This window comes from Abramis brama, assembly GCF_963993115.1.
Source record: "Abramis brama genome assembly, chromosome: 17".
Taxonomy (NCBI): domain Eukaryota; kingdom Metazoa; phylum Chordata; class Actinopteri; order Cypriniformes; family Leuciscidae; genus Abramis; species Abramis brama.
In genome coordinates, this window is record NC_139979.1 from 32,483,388 (window position 1) to 32,498,986 (window position 15,599).

At 39.4% G+C, this 15,599-nt stretch overlaps 1 protein-coding gene across 1 annotated transcript; it reads right to left on the reverse strand.

Moving 5' to 3' along the window:
• Positions 1 to 1,029: 1,029 nt before the first annotated feature.
• On the reverse strand, positions 1,030 to 15,493 carry sim1a (SIM bHLH transcription factor 1a; the record flags this gene model as incomplete). The annotated part of the gene is made up of 11 exons (XM_084088746.1): positions 1,030 to 1,694; positions 2,071 to 2,470; positions 3,598 to 3,763; positions 7,408 to 7,555; positions 8,159 to 8,265; positions 9,471 to 9,670; positions 10,755 to 10,840; positions 10,926 to 11,034; positions 11,135 to 11,224; positions 11,865 to 11,944; positions 15,319 to 15,493. The coding sequence occupies 11 exons, from the start codon at positions 15,491 to 15,493 to the stop codon at positions 1,030 to 1,032; spliced, it is 2,226 nt and encodes a 741-aa protein (XP_083944872.1).
• Between the last annotated feature and the right edge of the window lie 106 nt (positions 15,494 to 15,599).

Below are 15,599 nucleotides of genomic sequence, written 5' to 3' on the forward strand. Positions count from 1 at the left end.
AAGTGATCACATATGAAGCAGTTTAGCTTTTTAGGTAAATGCTTGTTTTAAGGATGTTTAATTCTTTACTAGTGAACAATTAACTCTTTCCCCACCACTGATGGAAATTTCCGGCTTTCCGTGTTTTCACTGTTATACTGTAGGGGGCGCTGTTACACATCTTCTGAAAGAGTACTGAATCTCCTGATCAAAACACAGGCGAAGAAGCAGCAGAAACAAGCGATATCATTTGTAATCATATGCATATGTAAAATAATGCGATCATCAACATTAAACAGCATATAAATCAAAACTTCCTAATGTTAGCGAATGAAATGTCGACCCAGGACGAGCTTTAGGACTGTGAAGCTCTGGGTGTTGATGGACTCGATCTACTCCATCTGTGTTTTGATCATCGTTCTGAATCAGATCTGGATTTAGTCTTTGACGAAAATGTGATTTTCTCAGCTTTTTGCTCAAAATGTTGTTTTTTTATGAAAAAAAGTGTTGATAAAAAAAGAATGGATAAAGCTAGAATAAAACTGGTTTGTCGTTTAAAAGCAGAGGGTCTGTTGTTTCTTTTGATATATTGCATGTTCAGATATTCATTCAACAAAATATTCCATGAAATATTTATGAAAATAACAACCCGATCTCACGGCACTTCGTAAGTATTTTACGAGGTGGCTAATTCGTACGAATTCATACAACCTCACGTACGAATTCGTAAGATCTTTGCTAAATCGTACATATTTAACGAGTTGCCCAATTCATATGAATTTGTGCGAATTACCTACTTCTGACACCGCCCCTAAACCCACCCATCACTGGGGTTTTGGCAAATTTGTGAGGTTGAAAGAATTTGTACGAATTAGCCACTTTATACTCACTATACTCTTAATTGGTCGCGTTGAAAATGATCAAAAATGCTGGCGTTGGCAACTTTTTTTTTGTTGAAAATGCTGGTGGGGAAAGAGTTAAGAAAAAGAATAAAAAAGCAAATCTAGGCTAGCTTGTGAGAGTGTGAAGCGCTGAGTGGTTCGATTAGCATCAGCTGCCGTTGGTGATGATGACGGAGGTGCCTTTATGACCCGGCGTTTGCTCAGCCTGCATGCGTAGATGAGTGGCCATGTCGTAATGGGAGGAACCCGAGCACCCCAGGGAGTATCCTCGAAAGCTGTCGGCCTCGTACAGATGTTCTAGTGCGTAGCTGGTGAGCGAGTAGGCCGTGTGTTTCTCCAGGTACTGGCGGGTTTGTGAGGGGTAGAGCGCGGGGGTCGGAGAGACGGCGCATGTTGACAGCGGCTGCTGTTGGGACGAGGAGAGCTCATTTTGCATGAAGTCTTTACTTTTCCCCAGTCTGTCGGGGATGGGGCTGCTGAGACGGGACAGAGGAACAGGGCTGGGGGCGGGGCTTATCCCCTGAGCCGGCCCCCGACACACCACTCCCTGCAAACCTGACTGGGGAAAGTCAGTGTGAAATGACGGGCCGTGGCTCTTGGCCAGACCGTTTGTAGCCTCCAAAGGTATTTCTGTAGGAGCCTTTCGCAGCTGCAGACGACTCTCCTCCTCTTTGATCATCTGTTGCGTGGCTCGAATCAATGTCTCAATCTTGCTGGGCTCTTGAGGACTGGTGCGGTAGCGGTCGCCTGAATCGCTCGCGGAGCCGCCATCAGGTGAGCTGACCACGCTGTCCTCATCCCAGTGACCCCTCACTGCAAGGGGAAGAAATCAGGGTTACCATGTGGAATTAGACACGATTCAACGAACCAAAACAAACACTTTTTTTTCTTTGGCAGAGTGTAACAAAAAAGAGGGAAAGATCCCTTTCAATTGTTTCAATTGTGGAATCGTTATTTTACAGGGCTTTCACACTGGGCACGTTTGCTGCGGTCCGAGTCCGAGCGCCAATGTTGGTCTGGTTTCACACTCAACTCTGCGCTCGCTAGTATCCAAGGTAAATCATCAACACTATCATCCCTTACATGTGTTTCATTAAACTAAATGCATCGTAATCGGCTATTTGCTAATATTGTGACACGATATATTGTTACACCCCTACAAACTATAGATCCACTGAAAGAAACGCACCTTGCAGGCTATGGATAGAGGCAATGTGTGGCATCACAGCATCAAAACTGTCCCCGTTCTCGGACGAGGGCTTGGGTAGCGGGAGGACAGAGCGGGCCGCACCCCACCACGCCTCTCGCCCGGGCTGAGGGGTGCCGAGGAAGTATCGCCCGGCCTTACAGCGCCCCCTGTCGCAGGACTCGGAGTGAGTGTGTCCGTAGAGGTCGCCGGAGGAGTGGTCGTCGGTCAGCGGGAGGCCGTAGCACAGCGGCCGTGGTTCGGAGAACTGTCGGTACACGCATGAGGAGTCTACGCCTTCGCACTGCTCCAGAAGCTGAGGAGATGCCGAGTCAGTGAGAGGACTCCCCCCCCACGGGCTATCCTGATCTGACTCCGAGCGATCCGTGGGGAAACCCGGATACTGCACAAGAAAAGAACATGCATTAATACAGTGGTTTCAAACTGTGTTCCTGGAGGCTCCCCAACAGTTCACATTTTGGATGTTTTCCTTATCCATTTCAGGTCTCTGTGCCAGATTTACTAAACAGGGTAAATTACCGTGAGAGCGCAATCCCATAAAAGCACTGATGGGAGTGGAAAGCTCAGCAAGTGATTTAGAGACAATACACAAATTAAAGAACACAGATGCAGCCGGATCATTTCCATTATGACCAACACAATCCACCAAGAGCAGCGCAAACTAACATCTGGTTTAAGACATGCTTTTTTTGGGAGGTAAATAATGGCACAAATACCATAAAATTGACGAGCGCAAACCTTAGTAAATTACATTGCATGATTCATTTAAATTCTCTCCTCCCATACATTTTGCGTCTGAAAGGGAAACTAATGCATATGCAATAATATCAGCCACAAAAATAACCCTGTCCAAGCCTTTTCAACGCTCATTTTTCACTGCGTAGCACTAGTAAATCACTTTTTTAACACCAAAAGACGGTTTGCGCTGGAGCTGTTAGTAAATCTGGCCCTTAGCATCTCTACTAATGAGCTGATGAGTGGTGTGTTTGATTAGGAAGAGTCGTGTAGTGCTGGGGTTGTATGAATTTGTTAGGTCGTGGTATATGTAAAGCACTTTGACCAACATGTGTTGTTTTTAAAAGTGCTATATAAATAAATGTGATAGATTGATTGGGTGGTGTGCCTCCAGGAACAAGGTTTGGGAACACGGGCAACTAATAACTTTAGCATCAAGGGCAAAGGTAAAACTGTGCACCAGTGTGATTTACACATATAGAACATGTCCCTGGATCAACATCCAACATTCCTAGCATCCAATCCTAAATCTACCCCCAACCCTACCCTTAAAATTATAGTGCAATGATTGCATGTTGTTCCAGGGCGTAACCCTAGCACTAACCCAACACCTTAAATTAGAAGGCAATGATTGGTTTATGGAAATGTTACATGTTTAAAAACATGTCCTAGCTGCGTAAATCACATTCGAAGTCTTCCCAGCAACAGAAGACCTTCCTGGAGTTTCCAATATACCATTACCAGCCGACTGGAAGGTGTTACTGTGACACTGACCTGTGAATAGGGAGACAGTCTCGTTTTGGTCTTGGTACGGGAGACCCTGCTCTTGCCGACTCTTCTGTTCTCGCTGACGGGGTTGGAGGGGCTGTTGTAGGTGAACGAGGGTTTGGTGGACGTCACCTGATCTAAAGACAACTGTAGTCCTTTGTACTCCGTGTCCCTGTTGAGAAATGACAACAACATTGAGCGTCGAACCCTGCGACTGCTTTAAGAAGCCGTGCACTGGTGCATTTCTCCTTTTCAGTTTGCCACTCCTACCTAAATGTACGGTCAGGCTTTTTAAAAAAAGATTTTTCAGGCTCCATGCTCATTTGTGAAGCAGCGTGTGAGGCAGACTCAAGGACAGAAAATGAATTGCATTGTTTCTCCTGCAGGATTGGAACAAGGCCCCTACAAACATACGGCAGAGGGCTGGAGGCTCTGTTCAAATACACAGTGAGATTAAGAGCTATGTCTGGCTAAATCAAACCCACACAGGGATCACCACATAAGGCATAACTAGGAAATGGGAATTGATTTCTCAGTAAAGTGCTGTATGGATTTCTGTTCCCAGTGATGTATAACTTTCAGAAAACAATGGCAAGAACGTATGCTATCCAGGCGCCGACGCCAGCTTCCCTCCTGGCTCAGACTAATGAGATTGCACCCAGATGGCGACATCTCGGAAAAAGCACATACACCCACACAAACGCATGTACACATCCACTCGATCGTTGATGTGAAGTTGACGCAAATTGTTGTACGCTCTCCGTAAATAGAGTTTTTTCTGGGATCAAGGCCTGAAGGCAAAAGCCAAAACCCTTTAAAGGAGTAGTTCACTTAAGAATTTCCTGATAATTTACTCCCCCCCACGTCATCCAAGATGTTCATGTCTTTCTTTCTTCAGTCAAAAAGAAATTAAGGTTTTTGAGGAAAACATTCCAGGATTTTTCTCCATATAGTGACTTCAATGGGGAACCGACGGGTTGAAGGTCCAAATGTGAGTTTCAGTGCAGCTTCAAAGTCTCGACACGATCCCAGCAGAGGAATAAGAGTCTTATCTAGACAAACCATCAGTCATTTTTAACCACAAAAGCTCGTCTTGCAGTATCTCTGCGATGCGCCACACATTACGTAATCACGTTGAAAGGTTGCGGTTCAAAAATCTAATTTTCTCCTCCATCTTCAAAATCGTTCAACAACAGTGTGTTTTACCTTTTTTTTTGTAAATGGCGTTTGACTTAGTCTTTGCACATTGGCTTTGTAAACACTGGATCGTTACTTTCGTCTACGTCGCGATTTGACCTTTCCAACGTGATAGTGTCGCAGATCTAGAGGAAGGCGATCATTTGTGGTTAAAAGTATATATATTTTTTTAGAAAATGACAGATGGTTTGTCTAGATAAGACTCTTATTCCTCGGCTGGGATCGTGTCGAGACTTTGAAGCTGCACTGAAACTCACATTTGGACCTTCAACCCGTCGGTTCCCATTGAAGTCACTATATGGAGAAAAATCCTGGAATGTTTTCCTCAAAAACCTTCATTTATTTTCGACTGAAGAAAGAAAGACATGAACATCTTGGATGACGTTGGGGTGAGTAAATTATCAGGAAATTTTAATTCTGAAGTGAACTACTCCTTTAAGGTGATGCAACAGGTTGGCCGATGTCAGTGATTTAGCGCATTCACACAATCTCATTCAGCTGAGCCGTCATTCTCACACACACACACAATCTCATTTCACACCTCACAGCCCGTGTGAGTAGACTCTGATAACACCACGATAAGACGCTAGACACATCCACCTCGTTTCCTTTTCTCACCAAACACTAGCTGTGCATTTCTGAATGAGAGTGGAGAGGTTAAACAGTAAACAGATCTCACACTCGCGGTGTCTACATTACAACGCACACTTATATGGAAATCATTCTTCCCAAGGAAACCGAATGATGGAATATGACAAAAAAAAAAACACTCTTAGCAAGCTGTGAGCTATAAACACTCATCATCTTTACAGCCTATTAATTAAACCTCATAAACACTTCTCCTTTATAGCTGTGGCTGAAGAGCTGTCTGACGCTCACCGGCTATCGGCAGACTGGCATTTAAAACCAGTCAGTTTTAATGAAGGTTCTTCTGGCATGCAATTCATTTACATCTGTAACAGATAGATAGCAAAGGAGGCAGAACGAGCGGGGGGGTCGATGCTCCAGATGCTGGCATCACTTCTATTGGGCTCTCTGGACGTGTGCGCACAAATGCGGCGTTTCGCTCTTCCACACACACTCCTCGCTCAAAGCCGTATGTGAGCGATGGCTCCATTGCTCAATCCCACCTCATTCTTTCCAGTGGAAAAGTTCATTGTGGTAATGCACAGACTTTGTCAGTATGAATGCATGACAAATAAATCATCCACGACCCCTGGCTCCCATGCAGTTCCTGTACAAGCAGCTGGCATATTATATAAAGCAAGAACAGGAATGACACCCCTAAACTGACTGATGAGCATCAGGGCAGCTTAGAGTCACGCAGTCACTGTCACGACTGGACTTCTGCAAACACCATCAATTTGAACCTTAATGAGATTGTGTTGAACCAACTGATAGTTGCAGCTGACTGAGATGAGCTGTTCGGCTGTGTAATAGTGGAATAATGTGTGCAATTCAACACAGCCGTAGACAGAAGACTGAGGAAATGATACGGCTTTGCTACACTTTTGCCTAATGCGCTGCATGCATGTTAGTCATTAAGTACAGTACTGGCCAACAGTGATGTCTGGAGGGGATGCTAGATTTTAAGGACCCTACCCGTTATTAAGATTAAGCCATCAAAGTATGCGGAAGACATTCATCTTTTGAATATTTTAAATATAAAGGAGGAACAAAACACTAAATCTGACATATTTTACTTTTATTTTACTATGCAAAAAAACAAATGCATAGAAAAACAAAAAGCTCACAGGAAAAAGCATACATTGACTACAACATGATTCTTTTTTGATTGTTTTTGCATGTGTTCATAATTTCTTTGCGTGACAGCCTGGACAAAAATGATGTCGGCACAAATTTGATTGCATTATTATCAGAAATAAAACAACTGACTGTCTACAAGCACAGCTATGCAATATGCTTACAAACTCTTGAACACATTTGTAATAATATTTGAATAAAGGCTATAATTTTCCTGGGCTGGACATCAGTTTATTATTGAACATTTGAGGATATGTTTCTGATGTTTATTTAGGTATTGTATGTTACAAATTAAACAAATTAAATAAAATTGAAAATATTCTTTCACCTGCATATACAGTACCGCTGGGGTTAGTAAGACAGAATACTTTTATTTTTTAAGAAATTGATCGTTTTATTCAGAACAGATGCATTAAATTGATCTGTGTTGTGACAATAAATACATTTATAATGTTGCAAAAGAAAATTATATTCAATTATAATGTATCAGTTTCCGCAAAAAACATTGATAATAATCATTTATGTTTCTTGAGCATCAAATCATCATATTAGAATGATTTCTGAAGGATCACGTGACACTGAAGACTGGAGTAATGATTTTTACAATATGTTACAATTAAATTGTCAACAGGTGTCTTCAGCTGAATAGACTAAATCGATCTGCAGTAAATGTATTAATTCTGAATGTTAAATTACTCAAATCTACAGGTTACAAATGCAACGTGTTCTTTTAACTATTAAAACCGATTCTAAATACATGTCCTTTTTAATCACTCTAAAAAGCCTCATAGCTTTAAACATCATCTAATGTTGCAAAATGACGATGCGAATCAAAGGTGCACGTGAGGTACTCACGTGAGGACGTAGTTGACGCTGACGATGCAGTGTGGTCTGGATGATCTGCTGTTGTGAACGATCGTGGCGTAGCTCTGAACCCACACCCAGCCGCCCTGCTTCGCCAGGAACCGGTAGTATTTAGTGGTGACCTGTCCTTTAACCAGCACTACACAGAGACGGACACAATCAATCAATGCAAGAACAGCTCTGACACTCGCTATCTTACAAGTGAAAAAAGCATTCATGCATTTGTTGTTTACTTCCATCAGCAAAATTGTGATTTTCGTTTTGTTTGCCTTACGTGTGTTTCGTTTAAAGCTTTTAATTCAGTAAAAGCTAATTACCGCTTTCATTTGCATGTTTAAACCATTAGCTGCCGTATCTCTCACAGCCTAATAACTATTTATAGCAAATATTGTCAAATATTATGTCTCTTAATAAGCGGTGTTGTGCTGCAGTCAGGAATGCAATAGATAAAACAATGGATAATAGAAAATTGTAAAAGGACTGAACATTAAAATGAGAAAAATTCTCATTTTAAATCTGCCTCGCTAATTTAGTTACAAATAGATTGCATGTTTAATGAAAGTTCACGCTCAAATCAGCATGTTGAGGCAGGGAAATCATATTCATCTCCTGTAATGTGGCATTATCAATTACTGCGCTCAGTTGTGTTGAAGACGTGGAGGTGACGGCGAGAGACGCGTTTGCACCGCCAGTCGTCACTAAAGCCGCTGTAAAGGAATGAGGAAAAACAAACCTAACTCACACAAGTGGTGCGCGCAGCGGAGATGGAAAGTGTCACAGCTGTGGACGTGATGATAAAGTGTCTTCTCTATTAAGTCTTGCGGCTCGTAGCCAGTGAGCTCCGCAACCCTGACCAACACAAACACACAACGGAATAACAATAGTGTTGGCGTGAGCACAAACACCTGTGCACACACCGGCTCGAAGGAGAACCGGACAAATCTGGTTAAACGTAAACCCAACGTGCAAACGGGGCTCTCACTAAACACAGCTGCGTATGAGCACAGAGAAACACATACGTGTTTAAACAAAGCTGCATTTACACACTCACACAGACACACACCAACACAGACAACGAGCTTCACTGCAATTCCCATAATGCATATACATATAGACATACATACATAAACACAGTCACAGCTGGGTCCAAAATCTGACCATATTTAAAACAAAAGTAAAAATAATATTATGCCCTTATTTTTGCTCACTAATCCTGGAAATTCAGATGCACTAAAACAAATTGGTGTAGAAACAATGTTCACTTAGAAATTGCTTGTAATTTTCACAAATAATTACAAAGAAATGGCAAGTAACACACTGAATGAAAAGGGAAAGACTGGAAGAGTATTTTCTTGCAGCATGTACTCTGATAATATTGTGGTCTTGTTTAATTTACAGCTTCACCAAATCATTTTTACAGCGTTTTCTTGCTTCCATTAAAATGCCAGATGTTCGGAAATTCATGTTTACTTTTTAATGCTCAAATTTCAGTGTTTTACTAGTACCTTATTAAAATCAAAAGTTGTATCTGGTAATATTATTGGTAACACTTTTTAGTTTAGGGTCCAATTCTCACTTTTAACGAGTTGCTCATTATCTATTATTACATTACTAGGATATTGGCTGTTTATTAGTACTTATAAAGCACATATTAATGCCTTATTCTGCATGACCATATTCTACATCCCTTAATCCACACAATACCTAAACTTAACAACTGCCTTACTGACTATTAATAAGCAGTAATTATGAGTTTATTGAGGAAAAAGTCGTAGTTACTAGTGAGAATTGGAGCCTAAACTGAAGTGTGACCATTTATTTAAATTACCTTTTTGTTAGAACTAAAAACACACAGTTGTATTTATATTAAATAATGTCAACAGAGATGAATAAACACTGTAACGCATGTATTGCTCAGTGTCAGTTGATGCATTAACTAAGGAACCTCATCATAAAGTGTTATCACTGAAATAGCATTAAATCCTCAGGCCTCATTGCCTACATTATCTAGTATCAGTAAAAAGAGTGTGTTTCCGTGTGTATGCTGACGGTACCTGGAGTCCAGGAAGATGAGCTTCATGTCCAGGCTGGCTCTGAACATGAACATGTTGCTGTGGAGCTTGATCTCGGTGACGGCGCTGGGCGGGAGAGAGTGACCGACGGCCACGAGACCCACGTTCTGATAGCAGCCGTCGAACGGAGACATGTCTAAACTATACTGACGGACCTTCAGATACCCGCTGCAGTGGATCACCTGCGGAAACACACACCGACTTATGCATCCGTGCAGCTCCAGAACACTGAACACACAAGCACGTTCTGGACATCGCACTGCTGACTAGTTCAAATATTCAATTCACATTTATTTGTATAGCGCTTTTCACAATACACATCATTTCAAAGCAGCTTTGAGTCTACATTACAGTTTAGAGCGATCTGTTATCAGAGGTTATGCATTTCAGAAATGTACATATACAAAATCAGTTAGCTAAACATGTATTAATTTAAACAATGTAATAATTTAATGCATTTAAGTAATGAATACGTGTTTGTTAACAAATTATATGAAGCCAAATGCTTTAAAATATGATGAGCTCCTCACACTATACCATTAAAAATCCTCACTATAAGGTTATGTATAGAACTCTAGGACTCTTGACTCCTATATGACAAAAAGGTTCTATATAAGGAAAAAAATGTCTAAAATGATTGCATGATACTTTGTTTAATTGGTTATCTCAGGTTTTTATAGTGATAAAGCATGTTTATGAGCTTCTTAACTCATAAAATGTCATTAAAATTAATTTAAGTTATATCCATAAAATTATCCCATGATGGGAACCTCTACGGTTCTAATTATGAAGTGTCTAAGATTCTATATAGAACCTTTTCTTCTAATAGTGCACACTATAAAAGACGAAATATTGACCTGTATTGAGCCTAACTCTGCATATAATAAAGATATCTGGAAACACTTCACAATAAGATTCATCAGTTAACACCTGTTAACATGGACTAAGAATGAACAATAATATGAACAATAATTCTTCAGCATTTATTAATCTTAGCTAATATTAATTTCAACATTTACTAATACATTATTAAAATCAAAGGTTGTATTTGTTAACATTAGTTAATGCACTGTGAACTAACATGAACAAACAATGAACAGCTGTATTTTTATTAACTAACATTAATAAAGATTAATAAATACTGTAACAAATGTATTGCTCATTGTTAGTTCATACATTAATGTTAACTAATGAACCTTATTGTGAAGTGTTACCGATGCAGTTTTGTACATTAGCACACATAAATAATAAATGACACCGGCCCACCTTGTATCCGCCACACGTCAAGCCTGCGTTTCTTTTAGCGAGGACGCATTTCATTCTCAGAAAGAAAGATCGTTCCATTTCATATTCTAGAAAAAGAACAGTCAGAAGCAGACGGTGAACGAGTGTACTCACAGATGGAGACGAACAGAAGAGCGCGAGTGTGTGTCTCACCGTGGACGAAGTGTGAATGATACGGCTGGTGTGCGGTCAGCACTGCGGTCATCTCGTCGTGGTCCGCCGGGTGGATGTACTCGTAAATGCTGTTCCCCGTCAGCTCTACCTGTTAAAATGAGCTTCTGTCATTGCAGTCGAAGCTGACCGAGACACCAAGAGCTCTAGACCGAACATAAACACAGCGAACACTGGAACATGCACGTTACCTGTGACAGCCCTAAGTGCACCGACGCCGTCTCTGAAATGTACATGATTTTCCCATCAGGAGCCACCACAAAAATGAAGCCATCCAAAGTCTGAGGAAAATAGGGCAACACTTTATTCTAGATACACATGTTACATTACTATAGTAATTACTATAAATTGTGCTTAATTACATGCAACTAACCCTAAACCAAACAGCCCCATAGTAAGAACATGTAGTTATTCATTATTACTCAGTATTAAATTATATAATCACATTGTAACACAGACACCTTAAAATAAAGTGTAACCGAAAATTGAAAGGACATTTTATTAATGTGTTCATTTGCATTAATTCATTAGCTCTAGTAAATCAGTTACTTGTTTATCATTTTAGGACAAGATGTAATACGTTTAGCATTTGAATCATTGATCAAATAGAGTTTTTATGTTCTATTTGTAACAAAAACACAGGAAGCATTTATAAAAATAATTTTAATCATTTAAAGAAATTATGAAATATCATAGCTACCAACAAAAATCTAAGTAACAAATTCAAATCTTGATATCTAGACGTCCACAAGCAATGCGACCCGAATTGACACAATTCTACACAATCGTTCAAAAAAAAAAAAAAGAAGTCCGATAGAGCAGTTTCATAATTTGATATCAGAATTAGCCTAGGAACATTTTAATCATTATACATATAATAATATATGATGTGTGTGTAATGTGAGAGTGTGTGTTCTCTACCTGAAGCAGATGAGATCCTAACTCTCGGCCCACATTATCCAGAGAACTGCGACTCACGTGACCCCAAGATTCCCCGAGACCTAAAAACACACCCGTTTATTAAAGATAAAAATAGAGAAAATCACACAGGCTACTGAAAATTATCTTAGCGTAAAAATAAAATGCCTCTAACGTGCATTCGTGATGGAACAATAATAGACTAGGCCTACAATTCTAACAGCAACAGCACAAAAAATAACAGCAGCAAAAATAATAGTCTATGGTCATCTGGCGATCAGTTAGTCAATATTTTAACGCTGAATTGACTGTAAACACGCTGAATGTAAATGAGGAGTATTTATGAAGGCGGTGAAACTCGATAAAGCAAACAGTCTGACACACACAATCCTTATTGAAATGCAAATCACACGAAAACAAACATCAGATCAAAGCAAAAGCTCTGATTCCACTTTAATATTAAACAAACATGGAGTCCGCGTTTATCCAGCAGAAACAATCGCTCGATCTGCTCCTCAAATAGGCTAGCTGACGGAAAACAACCATATTCTCACACAAAATAGAGTTTTTTTTTTGTTTTTTTTGTTTTTTTTTGGTGGAAACATGTTTAAAGGCGGGGTTTTTTTTAAATCAGACTGGTAGGAAATAAAAAGTAACTATCTTGCTGCTTTTAAAAATATAAACACAATAAATATTTTAATATTACGATAGCAACAGTGATAGCTATAAATCAAGACCGGCCGAGACTGACTGAGCTTTCTAAATAGTTTATGTTATACAAATATTTAAGTTTATTAAATAACAAAATAATTATATTAATAATAACAATAATAATACAACTGTCGCCTTCAAAACATGTAATTGGGTGCGATTTAAACGCCGTCTGAGACTCGCAATGCGCGTGCACGCATCCCGATGGATCCAAATTTGGACACAAATATGGACAAACCCAACCATTATTTAGTTTAAAAATGTAAAAAATTAAAAACAACCGCTTGGTTTAAAAATTTAAGAAAATATAAACAATAGTTGGGTTTAAAAATGTAAAAAATAAAATCAACTAAATGCAAGGAATTAAAACCAACCGTTGGGTGTAAAAATGTAAAAAAAAAAAAAATGGTTGTCCATATGTGACCCAAGCATTTTTAGTATAAAGAGAAGTTGTGATTATTCGCAGGGAAATGACTGCATCTGAACACCCGTGAGCTCATCACATTATGAACTTTACATCAGCAATAAGTGACACACAAAATAATATTTTCTCCAACAGAAATGTTTCGGACTCCAAAGAAAACTGAAGTCATTTTAAAGCACTTCTTCTGTTTCTAGTGGGAAAGCGCTGAACCCGTTTCTTCAGGCGCTCCTGAGAACATTTATTTTCACAGGCCCGAAATGTCTTTTATTCATTATGACAATTTTATTCTCCAATAGTAGGACTAAATGATCGTTATATAAGCGTTTGCCATTTTTAATTCTCGAATGACCGTAAAACGGATTTACATCCAAGAGATCGTTGATAAAAAAATAAATAAAAAATACTTCAACCAAATATGAGCGAAAACCACAGAGGGGATAAAAAGGCACCAACCAGATTAATAAAAACGGAAAACAAGGCCTATTGCGTAAAGTGAATTTATTAGACTGGTGGAATATTCGAGGATTATTTGACAGCAGTGTCCGTCAGAATTATTCTCTTCACAGCCGAGCAATAAATAACCACCATAAAACCACCTTCACCTTCCTTCATTTTCTAATAAAACTTTACTGTCTCATTTCCTCGAGCTGTCTTTACTCTGACCTCACTGACCTTTAACCCGCGCGAGTTTCATTCACATTAAAACATTTATTTCAGTGTAATGATTCCAACACATGCTGCAGTGCCGGAGGAGCCTGTGCATCCTATAGCCAGATAGAGAGGGAATGTGTAGTTTTACCATATGCTTATAACCTGTTACACGCGCACACCGCGAGCCGAATAAACATGTAATTCATAAACACATCAGCTGTTGCTTCACTCCTGACTCTCTTTCTGTTTCAGAGAATCAAGCAGCCGCTTCGTTTCTGTTTCAAACGTTTTAAACACATTTATTACATTATTTAGAGAAATATAATAGACCTATAATGTATAATAAACATGATATATTTCTCTTTCTTCAAAATTATATTCAAGCCAGTAATATAGGCATGTCATCACACACATTTAAGAGATAAATAAGCGCGCGCATGGCTGAACATAACGCGTGAAAGCAGGAGTCATGCTGTTGATGTATTTTATGTATTTACACTGTTTAAGCTCGTCTTTTCTCTTGATGTTACTCGTCATTTTCGCCTCTTACTGATGAAATGTCAGTGTTTATCAACCGCGCTGAGTGATGGCATATCCGCAAACCACTTATGGCCTTTTAATTTTTTTATTTTTAAATAATAATAATAGCCTAATAACAACAATAATAATATAAATGTCGATAATATTTGTTTCGTGTCCTCATGTCCAGCCAGGTGTTGATCGGATGATGACAGGCTAATTGGCGCTGATCGTCTTCAGTCACGCAGAACAGAAAGTGGAAAATAATAACGCTAATAATCAGAAATATCATGATGTCTGAGTCTGTGTGCGAGTGTCGGAACTACACTTACATTCAAATAAAATCAATCTTGCTTTAATAAAAGTCAGGAAACCCCTTTTTGCTTTAATAAAATTCAAGAAAGAATATATTTTTTTTATTTATTGTTTACAGATTAGGCCTATAAATAAAACGAATACAAATGCAGCGATGTGGGAGGCCGCAACTACCTTAATGTTTTCGCTCCGCGTTCGCCGTTTTTAAAAACGAACAGGCCTCCTATAAAGTCGTCTTATTTAAAATTATATTTTATTAGGCTATGTTTTTGGCATATTTGATGGTGATTTCGGAAGGTCCTATATTTTCTGAAAATGATGTGCATGAGATCCTACTGTAAAACGATGCTGTCCTTTAAGGCCTTTACATTAGCCTACATGTAGCAAAAACATGATCAAAATACGATTAAAACAAAACAATAATTTAGTTAAATAAATAACGATACACTAAAAAATGCTGGGTTGTTTCAACCAATGTTTGGGTCAAATATGGACAAACCCAACCGTTGTTTTAAATTTTTAAATTACATTTTTAAACCCAACGCCCGGTTTAATTTTTTTCCTCTCCAATTTTTAAAGCCAACATTTGGTTTGTCCACTCTCTGAACTATCCATAGGAGCGGTTAATATTTTTTTTTTTTAGTAATAACACCACATTAATAACAATAGGCCTATATTATTCGTATTATTATAGCTGACAAGAACACCAATAGGCCTAATGCTGTTAAACTTTCTAAAATGAAAGATTTCGTTAGGCTTCACGCAGAAGACGCCGTCCAAAACCGACTCCATTGGTGAAACACACACACACACACACACACGAACGGTCTCCCGTACCTTCAGGGAACACTATCCTCATCTTCAGGTAGCTGGTGGTCAGTCTGATGATGGAGGCTTTGTCCAGCTGAGAGGTGATGGCCGAGGGCAGAGGCAAGAGTTTGGCGAGCTCATAAAACTCGCTGTTCTCCTTCTCTCGACGGGTGCGCGCCGCGTTCTTCGACTTCTCCTTCATATTCCCGGTGACTGACAGCAGATCAGATCAAGATCTCAGATCAAACTCAAGATCTCACATCAAACTCAAGATCTCAGCACGGTTACCCGCATAGGAAGGGTTCAGA